The sequence below is a fragment of the Pristiophorus japonicus genome, chromosome 20, assembly GCF_044704955.1.
Source record: "Pristiophorus japonicus isolate sPriJap1 chromosome 20, sPriJap1.hap1, whole genome shotgun sequence".
Classification (NCBI taxonomy): Eukaryota; Metazoa; Chordata; class Chondrichthyes; family Pristiophoridae; genus Pristiophorus; species Pristiophorus japonicus.
This window is the reverse complement of record NC_091996.1, coordinates 91,549,945-91,570,544: the sequence shown is the minus strand read 5'-3', so window position 1 is coordinate 91,570,544 and position 20,600 is coordinate 91,549,945. Positions and strand designations below refer to the sequence as shown.

At 48.2% G+C, this 20,600-nt stretch overlaps 1 protein-coding gene across 1 annotated transcript in view; it reads right to left on the bottom strand.

Annotated features, from left to right (window-relative positions):
* The window catches only part of LOC139232679 (E3 ubiquitin-protein ligase RNF167-like), a 103,423-nt gene that overhangs the window by 62,512 nt on the left and 20,311 nt on the right, over positions 1 to 20,600 (bottom strand). The window contains exons 4-8 of the mRNA XM_070863148.1: positions 15,116 to 15,202; positions 11,528 to 11,650; positions 10,506 to 10,593; positions 7,614 to 7,704; positions 6,060 to 6,165 (exon numbers count right to left, since the gene is read on the bottom strand). Coding sequence (XP_070719249.1) covers positions 6,060 to 6,165; positions 7,614 to 7,704; positions 10,506 to 10,593; positions 11,528 to 11,650; positions 15,116 to 15,202 — 495 coding nt within the window. The remainder of the gene's footprint in view (positions 1 to 6,059; positions 6,166 to 7,613; positions 7,705 to 10,505; positions 10,594 to 11,527; positions 11,651 to 15,115; positions 15,203 to 20,600) is intronic.

The window sequence follows — 20,600 nt, the reverse complement described above, 5'->3', positions numbered from 1 at the left end:
TGGGTGTGGATCAGGGCAGAGCTATGGCTCCACCTTATACTGCCCACAACCTCATGTCCAAACGCGCACATGAAACGGCCGAGATACCAGAGGGGTTGGCACCTCTGGAACTGTACCACAATCAGAGCAGGGGAGAAAAATCACCAGAAATCCTCACAAGAGGAGCATTTTCAGGCAGCAGCATCTCTTGGGATTACATCGGGGACATCAAAAGGACCGCCCCGGGCTAATGTGGCCACGGAGAGGGGGGTATCAGCCTCTGCGGGCCGAGGCCAGGGAGGGGGGGGGGGAAAAGAGATCAGCTCCCCGGTCCCATAAAAGGAGTGAGTGAAACCTGGGTACTTCACCGTGGGCAAAGTGAAAGATTATTTCCACTGGTGTATGAATGGGGAACACGGAGACAGAGCCCGAAGATTCTCACCGCACCACTTGATCTTAAATCAAATGCTGCAACCGCCAGCCTCACACTGGACAGGGAGAGGAGGGAGCAGGGTGTGGTGTGGCCCCATCCCCCAGCCCCGCTCTCAGGGCACCGAACCCCATGCACACCCCGAGGCCTCAGGCCCGATCCCGGGATCTCTCAGAGTTTGCAGCCAGAGTCCAAGCTTCAAATATCAGGGAGGGGAACAGACCAACAGGATCGCAGGGCAGGATTGGCTGCTCTGATGGCAGGGATTCGTTTTGAGTAACATTCTAATTGACTTTTGAAAAGTATCTCACTCCATCTATTCTTTTTAAATGTTTAGAATGATAGCGAGATGGATTGAATACCTTTTACAGAAAAGTATTGTGGGGAACGGACCTGGTTATTATCTCGTGTGAAGATCAATCCCACACAGTCTGCTTAGAAAGTCAAATTAGTTCTGAGTGATTCCCTCCCAGGGCAGGTACAGGACAGGGTTAGATACAGAGTAAAGCTCCCTCTACACTGTCCCATCAAACACTTCCAGGGCAGGTACAGCACAGGGTTAGATACAGAGTAAAGCTCCCTCTACACTGTCCCATCAAACACTCCCAGGGCAGGTACAGGACAGGGTTAGATACAGAGTAAAGCTCCCTCTACACTGTCCCATCAAACACTCCCAGGGCAGGTACAGCACAGGGTTAGATACAGAGTAAAGCTCCCTCTGCACTGTCCCATCACACACTCCCAGGGCAGTTACAGCACAGGGTTAGATACAGAGTAAAGCTCCCTCTACACTGTCCCATCAAACACTCCCAGGGCAGGTACAGGGGGTTAGATACAGAGTAAAGCTCCCTCTACACTGTCCCATCAAACACTCCCAGGGCAGGTACAGCACAGGGTTAGATACAGAGTAAAGCTCCCTCTACACTGTCCCATCACACACTCCCAGGGCAGGTACAACACAGGGTTAAATGGCAAGTAAAGCTCCCTCTCTGCAATTCCCATGGTAAAACACCTCCCACTGTAGTCCACGTCTCACATTCGTCTTTCAGTGCCTATCAGATTCCCAATTAGTGGCAAAATAGATGCAGTTCGGTGTCCTCTATTAATTCTACTTTTAAAAAGGAACACAACCCCACAGCTTCTTGATTAAATCCAACATCCTCTTGCCTTTTTGCTGATTGTGGTCACTGTGTTTGTAAATGGTTAACTTGTGGGGACTGATGGCACAAGCTTGGTTTCCTTCGAGTTTGGACGGTTGAGAGGCGATCTAATCGAGTGCTTAAAATTGTAAAGGGATTCAATTGGGTAAATATAGAGAATCTATTTCCTCTGGTGGGGAAGTCCCAAACAAGGGGGCATCACTTTAAAAATTAGAGCTAGGCTGCTTGTGTCAGGAAACACTTCACACAAAGTAGTGGAAATTTCCCCTAAAAGGCTGCGAATGCTGGGGGTCAACGAATCTTGAAGACTAAGATCGATGAATTTCTGTTGGGCAAGGATATTGTGGGTTGTGGTGCAAAGGCAGGTAAAATGGAGTGGAGGTGCAGATCAGCCATGATCTAATTAAATGGCGGAACAGGCCGAGTGTCCTGATCCTACCTATGATTACTGAAATTAGTGGGAAACTGACTGAGACGCAATGAGCTGTGCGCCCATCAATCTCAACCAGATCCAATTCAAAGGTGATTTCAATCCTAAGCCATTTGCTGAATTAGTGGGAGAAGAGAGTTGGGAATGATTGTCAGGTAATAACAAGTTTCTTAAACGATAAGGGAATCAACATCAACATCATCATCATCATCATTATCATCATAGGCAGTCCCTCAGAATCGAGGAAGACTTGCTTCCACTCCCAAAGTGAGTTCTCTGATGGCTGAACAGTCCGATACGAGAGCCACAGATCCTGTTAGTGGGACAGACATTCGTCGGGGGAAGGGGTGGGTGGGGCTGGTTTGCCGCGCGCTCCTTCCGCTGCCTGCGCTTGGCCTCTTCACGCTCTTTGCGCTGAGACTCGAAGAGCTCAGCGCCTCCCGGATGCACTTTCTCCACCTCGGGCGGTCTTCGGGCCAGGGTCTCCCAGGTGTCGGTGCTGATGTCGCACTTTACCAGGGAGGCTTTGAGGGTGGTCCTTGTAACGCTTCCGCTGCCCACCTTTGGCTCGTTTACCATGAAGGAGCTCCGCATAAAGCATTTGCTTAGGGAGTCTCGTATCTGGCACGCGAACTATATGGCCTGTCCAGCGAAGCTGATCGAGTGTGGTCAGTGCTTCAATACTGGGGATGTTAGCCTGGTCGAGGACGCTAATGTTGGTGCGCCTGTCCTCCCAGGGGATTTGCAGGATCTTGGAGTTATGGGGAGCAGGCAGTGAAGAGGAGCGGAGTCCATGATCGGATCAGCTATGATTGTATTAAATGGCGGAGCAGGCTTGAGGGGCCGTATGGCCTTCTCCTGTTCCTATTTATGTTCTTATAAGTGAGGAGGGTTTCGGATAGTCACTGCGGTAGCGATATTTAATTGTGGTCTGAGGTACTCGTTCCAGGGTTCTCAACCACTCTCCTTTCACCAACATATGTTGGGTTTGCGGTTACTCTTACCTTTCTTAGTTACTCTCTTTCTTTTTATGTCTCGTTAACATCTTCATTTGTAACCACCACCCCCCCCCTCCATTACTCTCACCCCGTTAGTCAAGCAAGATTGAAGTACTGGCTCTATTGCCAAACTCTCTCTGCTTTTCTGAATACCCCTTATTGCGCACTAGGTCCGTGCAGCAGAGCTAGTCTCCAGCTGCCTCAAGTAACCCTTGCCACTGGACCAAGACCTAGCTCTGTCAAGCCCCGTGTGGTGGCTGGTGTGCAACGGCCACCACACGGTAAAAAAATCCACGCACAGGCATCTTCCACCCTTCAGGATGTAGTTCGGGTCCTTCGAAACACTTGTGAACGCGTCCTTTTTTGGCGTGGAAGCAAGTCATCCTCGTTTCGAGCGACGCCTATGATGTTATTGAGCGGTTTCAAAGTTCCCAATTTAGAGAGAAATCAACACTAGGGAAATGCTGATAAAATGAGTCTTTGGGGCAGTAACCTGGGTTTATAACGGCCAGAATTTCTGATGAGATGCCTGGATTTGGGGCAGCTACAGGAGAACAACTGACAGAACTGTGCACTCACAACTGACAGAACTGTGCACTCAACATTGCTCAACTCAGCTGCAAGCGACCTTCACAAGCGTTCACAACTTGCACAGCATCACCACAGCCTGATTCAGTGCTCACAACACAGTTATTGGGCCAACAATTCCAGCCTCCCCGTGTCCGTGCGGAGTTCCTACGGACCCAGAAAGGCATCGGTAATGCTGGTTTTCGGCACACAATGCGCATGCGCATGAAACCAGCATTTCTGATCTGTCAAGTTTCTGGCTTGACAGATCATAGCCAGATCGGGAGCGAGGACATTTGTAAGTGGAAATTTTCAATATTTACTCTTACAAATGTCCTCAAAAATCTTGCGCCTGAAAAAGCAGGCACGTAGCCAACTTTTACAGGCGCAAGTGTTTTTTTAAAAAAAGTTATTAAAACATATTTTATCATTAAAAACCCTCCCTACAACGGTAAGTTTATTTTTTTTTTTTAAATGAATTTAATTTAACTTTGGAGATACTGCATTTAATCCCCTCGTCTAAATCATTAATGTACAATGTAAACAGCTGGGGCCCCAGCACAGAACCTTGCGGCACTCCACTAGTCACTGCCTGCCATTCTGAAAAGTACCCGTTTACTCCTACTCTTTGCTTCCTGTCTGACAACCAGTTCTCAATCCACGTCAGCACATGGGATTGGGGGTAGTGTGCTGACGTGGATTGAGAACTGGTTGTCAGACAGGAAGCAAAGAGTAGGAGTAAACGGGTACTTTTCAGAATGGCAGGCAGTGACTAGTGGAGTGCCGCAAGGTTCTGTGCTGGGGCCCCAGCTGTTTACATTGTACATTAATGATTTAGACGAGGGGATTAAATGCAGTATCTCCAAATTTGCGGATGATACTAAGTTGGGTGGCAGTGTGAGCTGCGAGGAGGATGCTATTAGGCTGCAGAGTGACTTGGATAGGTTAGGTGAGTGGGCAAATGCATGGCAGATGAAGTATAATGTGGATAAATGTGAGGTTATCCACTTTGGTGGTAAAAACAGAGAGACAGACTATTATCTGAATGGTGACAGATTAGGAAAAGGGAAGGTGCAACGAGACCTGGGTGTCATGGTACATCAGTCATTGAAGGTTGGCATGCAGGTACAGCAGGCGGTTAAGAAAGCAAATGGCATGTTGGCCTTCATAGCGAGGGGATTTGAATACAGGGGCAGGGAGGTGTTGCTACAGTTGTACAGGGCCTTGGTGAGGCCACACCTGGAGTATTGTGTACAGTTTTGGTCTCCTAACTTGAGGAAGGACATTCTTGCTATTGAGGGAGTGCAGCGAAGGTTCACCAGACTGATTCCCGGGATGGCGGGACTGACCTATCAAGAAAGATTGGATCAATTGGGCTTGTATTCACTGGAGTTCAGAAGAATGAGAGGGGACCTCATAGAAACGTTTAAAATTCTGACGGGTTTAGACAGGTTAGATGCAGAAAGAATGTTCCCAATGTTGGGGAAGTCCATAACCAGGGGTCACAGTCTGAGGATAAGGGGTAAGCCATTTAGGACCGAGATGAGGAGAAACTTCTTCACCCAGAGAGTGGTGAACCTGTGGAATTCTCTACCACAGAAAGTAGTTGAGGCCAATTCACTAAATATATTCAAAAGGGAGTTAGATGAAGTCCTTACTACTCGGGGGATCAAGGGTTATGGCGAGAAAGCAGGAAGGGGGTACTGAAGTTTCATGTTCAGCCATGAACTCATTGAATGGCGGTGCAGGCTAGAAGGGCTGAATGGCCTGCTCCTGCACCTATTTTCTATGTTTCTATGTTTCTATGTTTCTATGTTTAGTGTAATTATTTTCTATTTTTGGGAGTTTGGGTCTGTGTTTTGGTTGTTTGGGGCTCTATCACAGTCGTAGTAATAGGTGTTTAGGACCCTGCGGAACTCTTATTACGATGATGCTTTACCTGATTGGCTGCCCAGAGCCATGTGACTCCAACTGTAGGCCTACGCACGCGTCAACGTGCATGCGCTGCGATTGGCAGTCAGGAGGCCTCAGCATCGGAAAGTCGAACGTGGGCAGCAGCTTAAGGTAGATGCGTTTTTTTTTCTCTAAAATGCCCACAGGAAGGCCAAACCGGAATTTCAGGGAACGTATTCGATACAAGAGAACGACTCGTCTGCCACTCGTGCAACCTGTGATCACAACCAAAGCTCGAAGCCTGTGGCAGGTTTATCGTCAAGTGTATAGGATATTTTTTTAAACCTGCTCCCACTGTCTGCACCCATCTGTGTCACCAGGCACAGACCCCACCGTTCAAGGGGCATGTACAACCCTAACATTCATCCACCTGGCTCACATCCTGTACAGTCCAGTTAAAAAGGTCTGGAATCAGTCCGCAGTCTAATATTTGGGAACCTGCGCGCCAGAGAGATGCTGCTTAATAACATTCTGACTGAGGCAGTAACTGGGAAGTAACTGCAAGCTTAGAGCATTTCCGACGAGCAGAACCATGCACTTACCATGACAGTGATCATGACAACAATCACAATTCCAACAACGCCAGTGAACGGAATGAGGTAATATCCCAGCGGGAAGTTGAGGTCCGGCATTAATACAACGTATGCACTGTGAATCGACAGAACAAGGAGGAATGTTTGGAGCGGAGACGGTTATAGGCAGCTGTGACATTGTGGGAAACACACTTCTACCATGATAGAAACAAACAGAACGCACGCGCAAACGAACATCACAGTATAGCAAGAGCATTTTCGAACGGGAATGGCCTCTCCAGCACAATTAGGCCCGTTGCAGCAGGCAGCAAACGGAGGGAGAGGCCCGCCAGACTGCCTCACAATGTCAGGAGGAGCTACAGGCGATTTGTGCTGTCATCCGCTTTAAGCTCAACACTGAAAACATTGAACCTGCTCCCTTACAGGCAGGGCGTTCCAGACCACAAGAGACATCTGGGAGCAGACCCACAGGTGGCTGGTAACCTCAAGGGCTGCCTTTACGCCGACCTCGTCCATCGGCAAGTGGCCGACGGAAGCCAGTCCCATTTGGCAGGTATTTCTTTTGCCGAGGGCAAGATTTCAGACCATCCCCTTCACCAGTTGGCGTTCCTGAGTCACAGGTGATCCGGGCCCCAAGTGAGCCACTCCCACACCTCTCCCCCACCCCCCCTCAGCAACATTGCTGCTCTGAAACTAGCTGCCTGGGGTTGGGAGGACAACTATGGCCAAGAGGAGGCCCTGTGAAAGAGCTCTCCAATTAGTCCCACTCCCCCCAGCTCTGTACCCACAGCCCTACAAAGGTTTCCCCTTCAAGTATTTATCTGGTTTTTGCCTCTCCCAGGCTCTGGTTGGGGTGGAGTGTAGAAGGTTTCAGTATAAGGGGTGTCGCAGTTGTGGGAGGCGGACTGGTTGGGCCGGGTGCTCTTTTCCTTTCCGTCATTGTTCATGGGTTTACATGTAACCTTCAGGGCTGCTGACCGGGCTCTTTGTCGGCCGGCGCGGACACAATGGACAGAAATGGCCTCCTTCTGCGCTGTAAGTTAATCCAATTGCCTTTTGAAAGTTACTATTGAATCTGCTCCCACTGCCCTTTCAGGCAGCACGTTTCAGATCACAACTCGCTGCGTAAAAAAAACCTCTCCTCTTCAAAATACCCCCACCACAGATTAATGAGTAAATAACATGGGACTCCGATTAAGCAGCTGAACACAGACCTGGGGTCAAAGCTGTGCCCTTCTGGAACAGTACCAATTCGCACCCACGGAGCCATCGGAGGGGCGATAATAGCAGTATGTGGACCTCCTCACAGCAGAAATCACTTACAGGTCTTAAAATAGTACACTCATCTTTGGGGGGGGGGGGCGGGGGGGGAATGTTACTCGGGAGAAATCAGAATTCTCCACAAGAGTCACAGATGGGTGCTTCCAAGCTTATGAGAAACAGGAGCACTGACTCAAGAGTTTGAGGCTCAGAAGGATAATATCCATGCTCCTATAATAGGACATTGACACCATATTTCTAGATATTTACAATGACGACGGTTATAATCCAATCACCACCTACCCTTTGTCGTAAGTGAAGAGAGACTTCAGGAACTGGGAGGCATGGATCCCGATGAACACAGACGGGATTGTGATCTGATGTTTGATTTTCTCTGCAGAATTCAAAGAAATGCCAGTCAAAAAAAACCAATTTTGAAATAGTTTCCTCCCTTAAACCCACCCCAAGGTTTCTACAGGGTGCTTAGGTGGCCTCTGCTAATACCACTCCAACCAGTTTCTTGGAGTTCAAGTTCCACGTGCAAACTGGCCATGTGTTCCTGGCAAGGAGCCATCTCATCGCCATTAAATACCTCCCGCCAAAGGCAAAGTTCAGATGGGAATCTTGCCAGTGGCCAAATTGACGACATACAAAAATAAGTTTAAATGTTTATATAAAAGTTTGGAAAGCAGACAGTCTCACTCTCCAAGGGGGTACAGAACAAAGCTGACAAGGTGGCAGCACTCAGCACCACAGAGTCAGGCTTTGGTGAGGCCTCACCTGGAGTATTGTGTACAGTTTTGGTCTCCTAATCTGAGGAAGGACATTCTTGCTATTGAGGGAGTGCAGCGAAGGTTCACCAGACTGATTCCGGGGATGGCAGGACTGACAGAAAGACTGGATCGACTAGGCTTATATTCACTGGAATTTAGAAGAATGAGAGGGGATCTCATAGAAAAATAAAATTCTGACGGAATTGGACAGGTTAGATGCAGGAAGAATGTTCCCGATGTTGGGGGAAGTCCAGAACCAGGGGTCACAGTTTAAGGATAAGGGGTAAGCCATTTAGGACCGAGATGAGGAGAAACATCTTCAGAGTTGTGAACCTGTGGAATTCTCTACCACAAAGTTGTTGGGGCCAGTTCGTTAGATATATTCAAAAGGGAGTTAGATGTGGCCCTTACGGCTAAAGGGATCAAGGGGTATGGAGAGAAAGCAGGAATGGGGTACTGAAGTTGCATGATCAGCCATGATCATATTGAACAGTGGTGCAGGCTCGAAGGGTCGAATGGCCAACTCCTGCACCTATTTTCTATTCCAGAGACCAGAGTACATAATCTAGGCTGACACTCCGAGTGCAGTACTGAGGGAGTGCTGCACTGTCAGAGGAGTCAGCCTTCCCGCGAGATGTTAAACCGAGGCGCCAGCTCCTGTTCAGGTCGATGCAAAAGATCCCACGGCCAACAGCTATCCCTCAACCAACACCACCAACATTGATTAATCAGTCAGTTTTCACATTGATCAACATAACAAAAACAGATTCTCTGGATCATTATGGCATTGCTGTTTGTGGGAGCTTGCTGTGCGCAAATTAGTTGCCACGTTTCCCACATTACAACAGTGACTACATTCCAAAAGTACTTCATTGGTTGTGAAGCACTTTGAGATGCTCAGTGGTCGTGAAAGGCGCTGTAGAAATCCAATTCGTTCTCTCTTTGATCTTGCTGAGTTCAAGTTGTGCACAAATCAGCAGTTATATTGCCGATATTACGTATGCCTGACACGAGACTCCCAAAGCAAGCGCTCTACTCGGAACTCCTTCACGGCAAGCGAGCCCCAGGTGGGCAGAGGAAACGTTACAAGGACACCCTCAAAGCCTCCCTGATAAAATGCAACATCCCCACCGACACCTGGGAGTCCCTGGCTAAAGACCAGTTCGCCCCAAGTGGAGGAAGAGCATCCGGGAGGGCACTGAGCACCTCGAGTCTCGTCGCCGAGAGCATGCAGAAATCAAGCGCAGGCAGCGGAAGGAGCGTGCAGCAAACCAGTCCCACCCATCCTTTCCTTCAACCACTGTCTGTCCCACCTGTAACAGGGACTGTGGTTCTTGCACTGGACTGTTCGGTCACCTAAAAACTCATGTTTAGAGTGGAAGCAAGTCTTCCTCTATTCCGAGGGACTGCCTATGATTAGCAGTGAGGGTGCGGGGCCCAAGGGCAGCACGGGACAGCCCACACTGCGATATGTGTGCACTCTAGGTCCATGCAGCAGAGCAGGTCTCCAGTCGTCCTGGTTTACCCTTGCCACTGGATAAAGGCCTAGCTCAGTAAAGCCTGTGCGGTGGCTGGTGTGCAACAGTCACCACACGTTAAAAAAAATCCACGCACAGACATCGTCCACCCTTGGAGTTTAGGACTGAAATATTGGGTTCTTCATTGAAACAACTATGAACTCATCCCTTTTGGTGTGGAAGCAAGTCATCCTCGTTTGAGGGACCGCCTATTATGATGATTACCACAGTGACTACACTTCGAAGGTACTTGGCTGAGGCGCTTTGGGACATCCGGATGATGTGAAAGGCAATGTTTAAATGCAAGTTCTTTTTGCCCAGTTGGCACGAAGATGGCAATCTTAGAGAGGACACAAGATGGCTGACGTGGGAAATGGAAAAATGGCACATGGCCAATAGAGGGCACTCTTGAGGTAAGCAGTCATTGTTGGAGCAGTGTAGAGGGAGCTTTACTCTGTATCTAACTCCGTGCTGTACCTGCCCTGGGAGTGTGTGATGGGACAGTGTAGAGGGAGCTTTATTTTGTATCTAACCCCGTGCTGTACCTGCTCTGGGAGCGATTGACGCAGAGGACAGGCGTCCAAGATGAAAGCTATTCTAATCCCTTATTGGCATTCTATTACTAGAAAGAGAGTCAGCTACCCATAGGATCAGAATAACTGAGCTATTGATTTCCAGAAAAAAAACATTTACTCTGTCATCTTTAAACGAGGAGGATTTGATCACGCTTGACTTCTCTGTACTTTAGACACAGCAGTGTTGGTTTAATGTCATTGTTAACCAGGCTGCGATCAACTAACAGCACAGGCCAGAAATTGAACTGGTAACGGGTTTTATGTTATTGTACTAAGCTCTCTATCTTACATGAAGACGAGCGAACATTTCTTTGAAGAGCTGAAACCTACCACTGCTCCAGCGCATGCTGAGGAGTTGGTCCGAGTCGACATTGTGCACGATCGCAGCCTTGTAACCAGCCAGCTGTGCCTGCAGCACCTACAACACAAACACACGCTGCATTTCTCATGCCTGCCGCTGCTCAAGTGATCGTTTAAAATCTCTATGTAAATAATTGTTTGGCTCCTTTGACTGTAAATCAGCAGCACGACATGGAGCTCTCCCCACATCTCTGCTTCCTGCATCATCCGGTATGGTACAAAGTGCTGGGGAGAGAGCACGGCATGGCGGGGTAGGGGGGGGGGCGGGGGGGGGCTGAGGAATGAGCGGCACGTGGGCAGGGGAGGGAAGTGAGCGCGGGGGGGGGGGGGGGGGGAAAAGAGTGAGTGAGCGGCGCTGGGGAAGTGAGGGGGGGGGGGGGGCTTTTTAACCAACGAGCAGTTAGGATTTGGAATGCACTATGGTGGAAACAGATTCAGTTGCAGCCTTCTAAAGGGGAACTGGCTAAATAATTGAAGTAGAAAAAGTTGCAGGGACACGGGGGGGGGGGGGGGGAAACGGGGGAGTGGGACCAACTGGATTGCTCTGCGAAGGAGCTGGCGCAGACTCAATGGGCTGACTGACCTCAACAACAACATCCAAGGTACTTCACAGTGAGCAGTGCAAGACTATTGTGTGATTGTGGTGGGTGTGGTGTCCACAGCACGAATCTGCCCTAACCTGGCAACAGACGGCTGCTGCAGGAATTCATTCCCAGCTTCAACAACCTTCATGTGGAGCACAGAATTCACAAACCACAGAAAACAAGACGACTGGCGGTGGAGGGTTGAAAATTGACGGTCTTGTCTCAGTGATGTGTAAACAGGCACGTGAAATTTCCCGGGTACGTCCTCGGCCCAACATCATGCCCCCCCCGAACAGCTCCCTCCCACGTAATGGTGACACACGGGTGTAGTATAAGCAGACATTTAGCTGCTCAAATGAGGAATATTGCCCCAGTAGTGGGGTCACTCAAGCTCCGTGCACTACATACCTTGACATCAAAATTACATCCGTATCGGCGAATCACAACGATGAAGTTCAGGATGGTGGTGTTGGAGGGAGGTGGTGCAATGGGCTCACAGGCATTTTCAGGCTTTGCAAACACCAGGTAACCCTGCAAGGATCGAAAGAAAGATAGATCATGACTTTGTTGGAAATGCATTTATTTCCTAATCTAAAAGCCATTCTTGAAACCTGCCTGCAGTTACAATGGAGGTTTAAGTACATAACATAAGAAATCGGAGCAGGGGTCGGCCATTTGGCCCCTCAATCCTGCTCCGCCATTCAATAAGATCATGGCTGATCTAATCATGGACACAGGTCCACTTCTCTGCCCTCTTCCCATAACTCTTTATCGCTCAAAAATCTGTCTATCTCCACCTTAAATATATTCAATGACCCAGCTTCCACAGCTCTCTGGGGCAGAGAATTCCACAGATTTACAACCCTCAGAGAAGAAATTCCTCCTCATCTCAGTTTTAAATGGGCAGCCCCTTCTTCTGAGACTAAGCCTCCGAGTTTTAGTTTCCCCTACAAGTGGAAATATCCTCTCTGCATCCACCTTGTCAAGCCCCCTCATTATCTTATACGTTTCGATAAGATCACCTCATTCTTCTGAACTCCAATGTGCATAGGCCCAACCTACTCAACCCATCTTCATAAGTCAACCCCCTCATCTCCAGAATCAACCTAGTGAACCTTCTCTGAACAGCCTCCAATGCAAGTATATATTTCCTTAAATACAGAGAGCAAAACTGCACGCAGTACTCCAGGTGTGGCCTCAGCAATACCCTGTACAGTTGTAACAAGACTTCCCTGCTTTTATACTCTAGCCCCCTTTGCAATAAAGGCCAACATTCCATTTGCCTTCCTGATCACTTGCTGTACCTGCATACTAACTTTTTGTGTTTCATGTACAAGTACCCCCAGGTCCCTCTGTACTGCAGCACTTTGCAATTTTTCTCCAATTAAATTATAATTTTATTTTCTATTTTTTCTACCAAAGTGGATAACCTCACATTTTCCCACATTATACTCCATCTGCCAAATTTTTGCCCACTCACTGGGCCCAATTTTGGCCATGACTTGCATCAAATTTTTTTTTTTTTTTTTTGGAGTAAGTTGTTTTTTCTGGCGTAAATTAAAAAATGCCATTTTCCCCCCAAAAGTTTGCTCCAGAGTAAGTCAGTTAGGTACGATGTTTTTTAGTTCAGTTTTTCCCCCCCCCCCCAAAAGGGGGTGCTCCCAGACTCTTATGCCAGTTTTGGCCATTTATGCCACTTTGGCCAGCTAAAACTTACTCCAAATCGACTTAGATCAGCGTATGTGGCCAGCTCTGAAAAACCTTGTGGGCAAGTTAAGAAATCAGCACAGATTCGTACATTTAAAGCACCAAGACTTACAAAGCACAAAAAGTAATAAGCAATCAATCAATAACAAGTAAAAAATAGAAGTCCTACCTTTATGCTAGAATCAGGTTGTTTTTTTTTTTAAGTTCCCCCGCCCCCCCCCCCCCCCAAAACTCTTCACCTCACCCCACCCCCCAATCAAAACTCTCAAGCCCAACCAATGAATAAAAAATAAAACCGAAGTCCTACCTCGCCCAGGAACTCAGCGGGGCCGGCCGGTGCGGGATAGGGTGCGGGAAGATCGGGGCGTCCCTTCGACCGGGGATAGGGGCTGCGAGCATCGTGTCCTGCTCACAGCCCGCAGGGAGGGCAGGAGCATGCGCGCAGACTTCACTGCGCATGCGTGCAGGCGCCGGCACTGTTTTCTGCACTGGCCTGTTGCTCCAACCCCCCCCCCCACTTCACAATGCACGCCACGCTGGGACCCGGGAACTTGGGAGAGAGGCCAGGATGGGGCGACCTTTTTTCCGGCCCCGTTTCCAACGCGCAAAGTTGGCGCACTTAAGGTAACTGTGCCGAAAAAAAAGGGGTTTGGGCAAAATTGAGGCCACTTAGTCTGTCTATATCCCTTTGCAGATTTTGTGTGTCCTCCTCACAATTTTCTTTCCCACCCATCTTTGTATCAGCAAACTTGGCTACATTACAGTCGGTCCCTTCATCAAAGTCATTGATATAGATTGTAAATAGTTGAGGCCCCAGCATTGATCCCTGTGGCACCCCACGAGTCACCGTTTGCCAACCGGAAAATGACCCATTTATCCTGACTCTCTGTTTTCTGTTAGTTAGCCAATCCGCTATCCACGCTAATATATCACCCCCAACCCCATGAACTTTTATCTTGTGCAGTAAACTTTTGTGGACCACCACATCCGCTGGTTCCCCCTTATCCACCCTGCTCGTTGCATCCTCAAGGAATTCCAGCAAATTTGTCAAACATGATTTCCATTTCATAAAACCATGCTGACTCTGCTTGATTGAATTATGCTTTTCCAAATGTCCTGCTACAGCTTCCTTAATAATGAACTCTAGCATTTACCCAACGACAGATGTTAGGCTAACTGGTCTATAGTTTCCTGCTATTTGTCTGCCTCCTTTTTTTTTGTTAAATAGGGGCGTTACATTTGCGGTTTTCCAATCCTTCCTCACAACACCCCCCACACCAACTGCGCTCTGCGCCCCTGCCCCCCACCCCCCCCCTTGCACGCTCTCTGCCTCCTCTCCCTCCCCCCCCCCCCCACCGCTCGCTCTCTGCCTCCTCTCCCTCCCCCCCCCCACCGCTCGCTCTCTGCCCCCCCCCACCTTGTGCTTGCTCGCTCTCTGGCCCCCCCACCCCCACGCTCTCTTCTACTTCCGCCCCCCCCACCCCGCTCGCTCTGAGCCCCCACACGTTCACTTCTACTTCTGCCCTCCCCGCCCTCTTCTACTTCCGCCCCCCCACCCCACCTGCTCTCTCTGCCCCCCCCCCCCCACCCCACCCCACGCTCTCTTCTACTTCTACCGCCCCCTTCCCTGCGCTTGCTCCCTCCCCCTTACCTCCGCCGCCTCTCTCTCTCTCTCTCGGTCCCCTCTCTATCTCCTCAGCTCAGCTCTTGTTCTAACCTGGTCCCATTTCCAGTTTATTCAGTTCAAGTTTCTTAGGAACAGGAGGTGGCCATTCTGCCCCTCAAACCGTTCTGCCATTCAATGAGATCATGACTGCTCTGCGACCTAACTTGATATACCCTCCTTTGCCCCATATTCCTTAATACAGAAAGGCAGTTCCAAACTTCGACCATTTGTGTGTCGTCCTAATTTCACTCCTGGCTCTATATTTTTTTTAAACTATGCCCCCAGTCCTAGAATCTCCAACCAGTAAAAATAGTTTCTCTCTCTCTTGCTACCCTATCTGTTCTCCTTAATATCTTTAACTATTCGATCAGGTCACCCCTTAACCTTCTAAATTCTAGGGAATACAACCCTAATTTGGGTCATTTCTCCTCGCAACATAACCCTTTGAAGTCCGAGTATCATTCTGGTAAACCTACGCTGCACTCTCTTCAAGGTCAATATATCACTTTCCTACAGTGACAATAAACTTCAAAAGTACTTAATTGGCCGTAAAGCACTTTGTGACGTCCCGAAAGGTGCCATAGAAATGCAAGTTCTTTCTTTAGTGACAGCAACAAACCTACCTGCAGCCCGTCCTTTAGCAGCTGGTAGCCAAACATTGATGGCAGGTCGTCAAAGAACATGGTAGTGTTGGGGGTGCTGTTTGTGTACTGTGGAAGGAAATAGATCCATTACTCCTGATCTGTAATATTTTGCTATCTTTTTCTTCTGTTAGTGCGCTCCATTGCCCAGCACTGATGCAGTGTCAGCATCAAGCACCTGTCAGAAGCAGAGGGAACCTCTTCCTAATGTGTCAACCCCACTTCAGAAAAAAAGGGTACGTGACAAATTGACCATGGTTGAAGAATACCGACACGCTTTGGACTGGAAGGGATTTTACATGGAAACACGAGGCAGAAGGATACAGATGGGCATAGAGTGGGCTAATATGCACTACAATGCAGTGAAATGTGAACTACTACAATTTGAAAAAAGAATAGTACAAAAATAGTAAGAGAATATTAAGTACAGGCAACTCTGGATTATCCGGGTCCCTTGGGGATTGGGCTATTCCGGGTAAACGATTTTTCCGTTAGGGTGAGTCTACATTTTAAAGTTAAAACTTTAATGAATCAATACAATCAGCTACAAACAGTAACAAAAGATGGACATTACATGCATGTACAGGTTCTGTGCCTGGAGCCCAGTGCCGGCTCTGCCCCTGTTCCCGTCAGCCACAAGAGACAGCGGCTGCAACAGCGCGCGCGCGCACACACACACAACAAGCAAAGCAAGGGCAGTGGAGGGGGATTTTTACAGTGTGCGAGAGTGTGCGAGAGTGTGCGAGAGTGTGCGAGAGTGTGCGAGAGTGTGCGAGAGTGTGCGAGAGTGTGCGAGAGTGTGCGAGAGTGTGCGAGAGTGTGCGAGAGTGTGCGAGAGTGTGCGAGAGTGTGCGAGAACAAATGAGCACAGTGTTTGGAAGATGATTTTTCCAAATTATTTGGAGCTGTCTTTTCACTTGTTTGCAACAGAATTTTAAATCCCGTTACAACGGTCCCCCGTTGGATCCGTGTACGTGTAATCGAGAGTTGTCTGTATACCCTAAATGGTACGACCTTCAGCAGAGTGGAAGAGCAGAGGTCTAGGGGTGCAGAAATAGAGATCTTTAAAAACGTAGAGCAGTGAAAGCCATTGGTATTTCAAGTTATATATGGAGACATAGAATACAAAAGTAAGGCAGGGACGTTGAATTTGTACATGACATTGGTTAGACCACATAGGATATAGGAACAGGACGAGGCCATTCAGCCCTTCAAGCTTTACCTGCCATTCAATAAGATCATGACTGATCTGTATCCCAACTTCATCTAACCACCTTGGCTCCATAGCTCTTAAACTACCTGGCTAGCAAAAGAATATCGATCTCATATTGAAAATTATTGATTGATCTGGCATCTACTGCTTTTGGAGAGTGTTTTCCACATTTCTACCACCCATTGCGTTAAGTGTTTCCCAACTTCTCTCCTGAATGGCCTGGCTCTGATTTTAAGGTCATGTCCTCTTGTCCGAGACTTCATCAGCAGAAAAAGTTTCTATCCATCATCAATTGCTCTCAAAATCCTAAAAAACTCAAATCACCCCTTAACCTTCTATATTCCAGGGAATACAAGCCTAGTTTATGCAATCTCTCATCATAATTCTCTACCACAGAGAGTTGTTGCGGCCAGTTCATTGGATATATTCAAAAGGGAGTTAGATGTGGTCCTTACGGCTAAAGGGATCAAGGGGTATGGAGAGAAAACAGGAATGGGGTACTGAGGGAATGATCAGCCATGGTCACATTGAACGGCAGGTCAAGCTTGAAGGGCTGAGTGGCCTCGTCTGTCCCTATATCCTATGTGGTCTAACCAAAGGGCCAAATGGCCTACTCCTGCACCTATTTTCTATAACCTAACCCTTGGAGCCCTTGCAACATTCTGGCGGAGTATTGTATGTAATTCCAGGCACCCACCTCGGAATAATAGACCCATGGAAAGGGACAGAAAAGATTCACTAGAATGATACCAAGAATATGAGGTTACAGTTGTGAAGAAATGCTGGGAGAGAAAAAGGAGAGAATGTTAAGGTTTATCTAATTAGAGGCTTTCAAAATAATGAAAGCTTTTGAAAGGTTTAATCATCATCATTATCATAGGCAGTCCCTCAGAATCGAGGAAGACTTGCTTCCACTCTTAGCACGAGTTCTTAAGTGGTTACACAGTCCAATTCAAGAACCAGTCCCTGTCACAGCTGGGACAGACAGTGGTTGAGGGGACGGGTGGGTGGGGAGTCTGGTTTGCCGCACGCTCCTTCCGCTGCCTGCACTCGATTTCTGCATGCTCTCGGCGATGAGATTCGAGGTGCTCAGCGCCCTCCCGGATGCACTTCCTCCACTTAGGGCAGTCTTTGGCCAGGGACTCCCAGGTGTCAGTGGGGATGTTGCACTTTATCAGGGAGGCTTTGAGGGTGTCCTTGTAACGTTTCCGCTGCCCACCTTTGGCTCGCTTGCCGTGGACGAGTTCCGAGTAGAGCACTTGCTTTGGGAGTCTCGTGTCTGGCATGCGAACTATGTGGCCTGCCCAACGCTTCGATGCTGGGGTTGTTGGCCTGGTCGAGGACGCTAATGTTGGTGCGTCTGTCTTCCCAGGGGATTTGCAGGATCTTGCGGAGACATCGCTGGTGGTATTTCTCCAGTGACTTGAGGTGTCTACTGTACATGGTCCATGTCTCAGCCATACAGGAGGGCAGGTATTACTACAGCCCTGTAGACCATGAGCTTGGTGACGGTTTTGAGGGCCTGGTCTTCAAACACTCTTTTCCTCAGGCGGCCGAAGGCTGCACTGGAGGCGGTGTTGGATCTCGTTGTCGATGCCTGCTCTTGTTGATAGGAGGCTCCTGAGATAAGGGAAGCGGTCCACGTTTAATAGTTTAAAAGTTTAATAGTGAAAGATTGTTTCCACTGGTAACAAGGGGGCATAAACTCAGACTGCCACAAGAACAAAGGCAGAAGTTAAAAGGATCTTTTACATACAGAGCATTGCAAGAATATGGATTGTTTTACTACATATAGCTATTGAGGCGGAGACTAATATTATTCAGTAAGTATTTGAAAATAAATATTTTAAAAATCAGGGACTAGGGGATTGGAATCAGCAGCTTCCATTGAAGAGTTCAATTGTAATAGGCCACTGGGAGCTTGTGTGCTTATTTTTAAATTCATACTCAGGATGTAGGCTCCGCTGGCAAGGCCAGCATTTATTACCCATCCCCAATTGCCCTCGAGAAGGTAGCGGAGAGTCACCTTCTTGAATAGGACTGAGTGGCTCGCTAGGCCTTTTCGGAGGGCAGTTGAGAGTTGACCACATTGCTGTGGGTCTGGAATCGCACACAGGCCAGACCGGGTAGGGACGGCAGATTTCCTTCCCTGAAGGAAATCAGTGAACCAGAGGGTTTTTTTTTTCCAACAATCGATTAGTTTCAGAGTCACTATTACTGATACAAGGAGTGCTGTAATTATGATTTGAAGCATCCCTGTGGTATTCATGTGTTCAGTTTTGGTCTCCTAATCTGAGGAAGGACATTCTTGCTATTGAGGGAGTGCAGCGAAGGTGCATCAGACTGATTCCCGGGATGACAGGACTGACATATGAAGAAAGACTGGATCGACTCGGCTTGTATTCACTGGAGTTTAGAAGAATGAGAGGGGATCTCAGAGAAACATAAAATTCTGACGGGATTGGACAGGTTAGATGCAGGAAGAATGTTCCCAATTTTGGGGAAGTCCAGAACCAGGGGTCACAGTCTAAGGATAAGGGGTAAGCCATTTAGGACCGAGATGAGGAGAAACTTCTTCATTCAGAGTTGTGGAATTCTCTACCAGAGAAAGTTGTTGGGCCAGTTGGTTAGATATATTCAAAAGGGAATTAGATGTGGCCCTTCCGGTAAAGGGATCAGCGGGTATGGAGAGAAAGCAGGAATGGGTACTAAAGTTGCATGATCAGCCATGATCATACTGAATGGTGGTGCAGGCTCGAAGGGCCGAATGGCCTACTCCTGCACCTATTTTCTATGTTTCCCCAATCACTCTTGCAGGTGGGGACTGACAACACAGCACCAATCCGAGCCTTTCTGTGCGATGACTGGGAAATTGCTGCGCTTCCCCGCAAACCCTTCATTCTGGACTCTTGTACTGGCAAGAACTGCTTTCAAACCAATTAAGTTGTAACCGGCAGGAACTGCTTTCAAACCAGTAAGTTTATTCGAATTCCAATTTGTTACAGTCTTCCTCCGCTGCTTTGCCCCAACTCTGGAAATGGGGGCTGCACAGAATTATAGCACAGAAACAGGCCTTTCAGCCCAACCTGTGTGTGCTGTTTATCCTTCATGAGCAGGCCCCTAATCCCATGTGGCCGCCTTGTCCTCAGATCCCTTTTCCATCAGCTACCGATCGAACCTGCTCTGAAATAGTGACAAGCTCTCTTCAATCATGAACTTTGGTACAGGGTTGTGAGACTCTAAAAGGCACTGTGTACAAAGCCATTCTCCTGTTTTCTGATCTAATCTGTTGCATTTAAATCATGCATCAATGTCCCCTCGTTCTAGACCCTTCAACCACTGGAAACAGTCTATCTATCTACACTGTCCATCCATAAATCATTTAAACACTTGTATCAAATTACCTGATAATCTCAGGAAAACAGCCCCCCATTTGTCAAGTATTTCTTTGTACTCTCACACCAAGCAACATCCCAGTAAACCTGCACTGTACGGGTAGCCCAATGGTCCGGGTACTGAACGAACAACGCAGAGGTTGAGTCAAATCCCACCATGGCAAGTTGTTAAACTAGGTTCCGTTAGTCTGATAATTAATGGGCACCAGCAAAGAAAAATGACCATGAAAGCAGCCAGACTGTTGTAAAAACCCAGCAGATTGACTAATGTCCTCCAGGGAAGGGGGTCTCTTTCCACACCAACCCAGTCCGGCCTATGCGCCACACCAGTCCCACACTACGTGACCAACTCTTAACACTCTCAGGGCAGCTCTGAATGGACAATAGCTACTGCCTCATCCTTGCTGCCCACAGCCCAATGACAAAACAAAAACCCCCTCTATTGCCTCCACATATCACCATCATCATAAGTGGTCCCTCGAAATGAGGATGACTTGCTTCCACGCCAAAAAAAGGACGCGTTCACAGTTGTTTCAATGAAGGACCCGAACTACATCCTGAAGGGTGGAAGATGCCTGTGGGTGGATTTTTTTAACGTGGGGTGACCGTTGCACACCAGCCACCACACGGGGCTTGACAGAGCTAGGTCTTTGTCCAGTGGGAAGGGTTAACCAGGACGACTGGAGACCAGCTGTGCTGCACGGACCTAGTGCGCGCACATATCGCAGTGTGTGGGCTTCACAGTCTGCACACAATCTCCAGCTGTAGCCTTGCTAGGGTCTTATAGATTTGCCATTACATCCCGACTATTATTTTTGCACTAAAAAACTCAGTATCCATTTTATAATGACCATCCCCA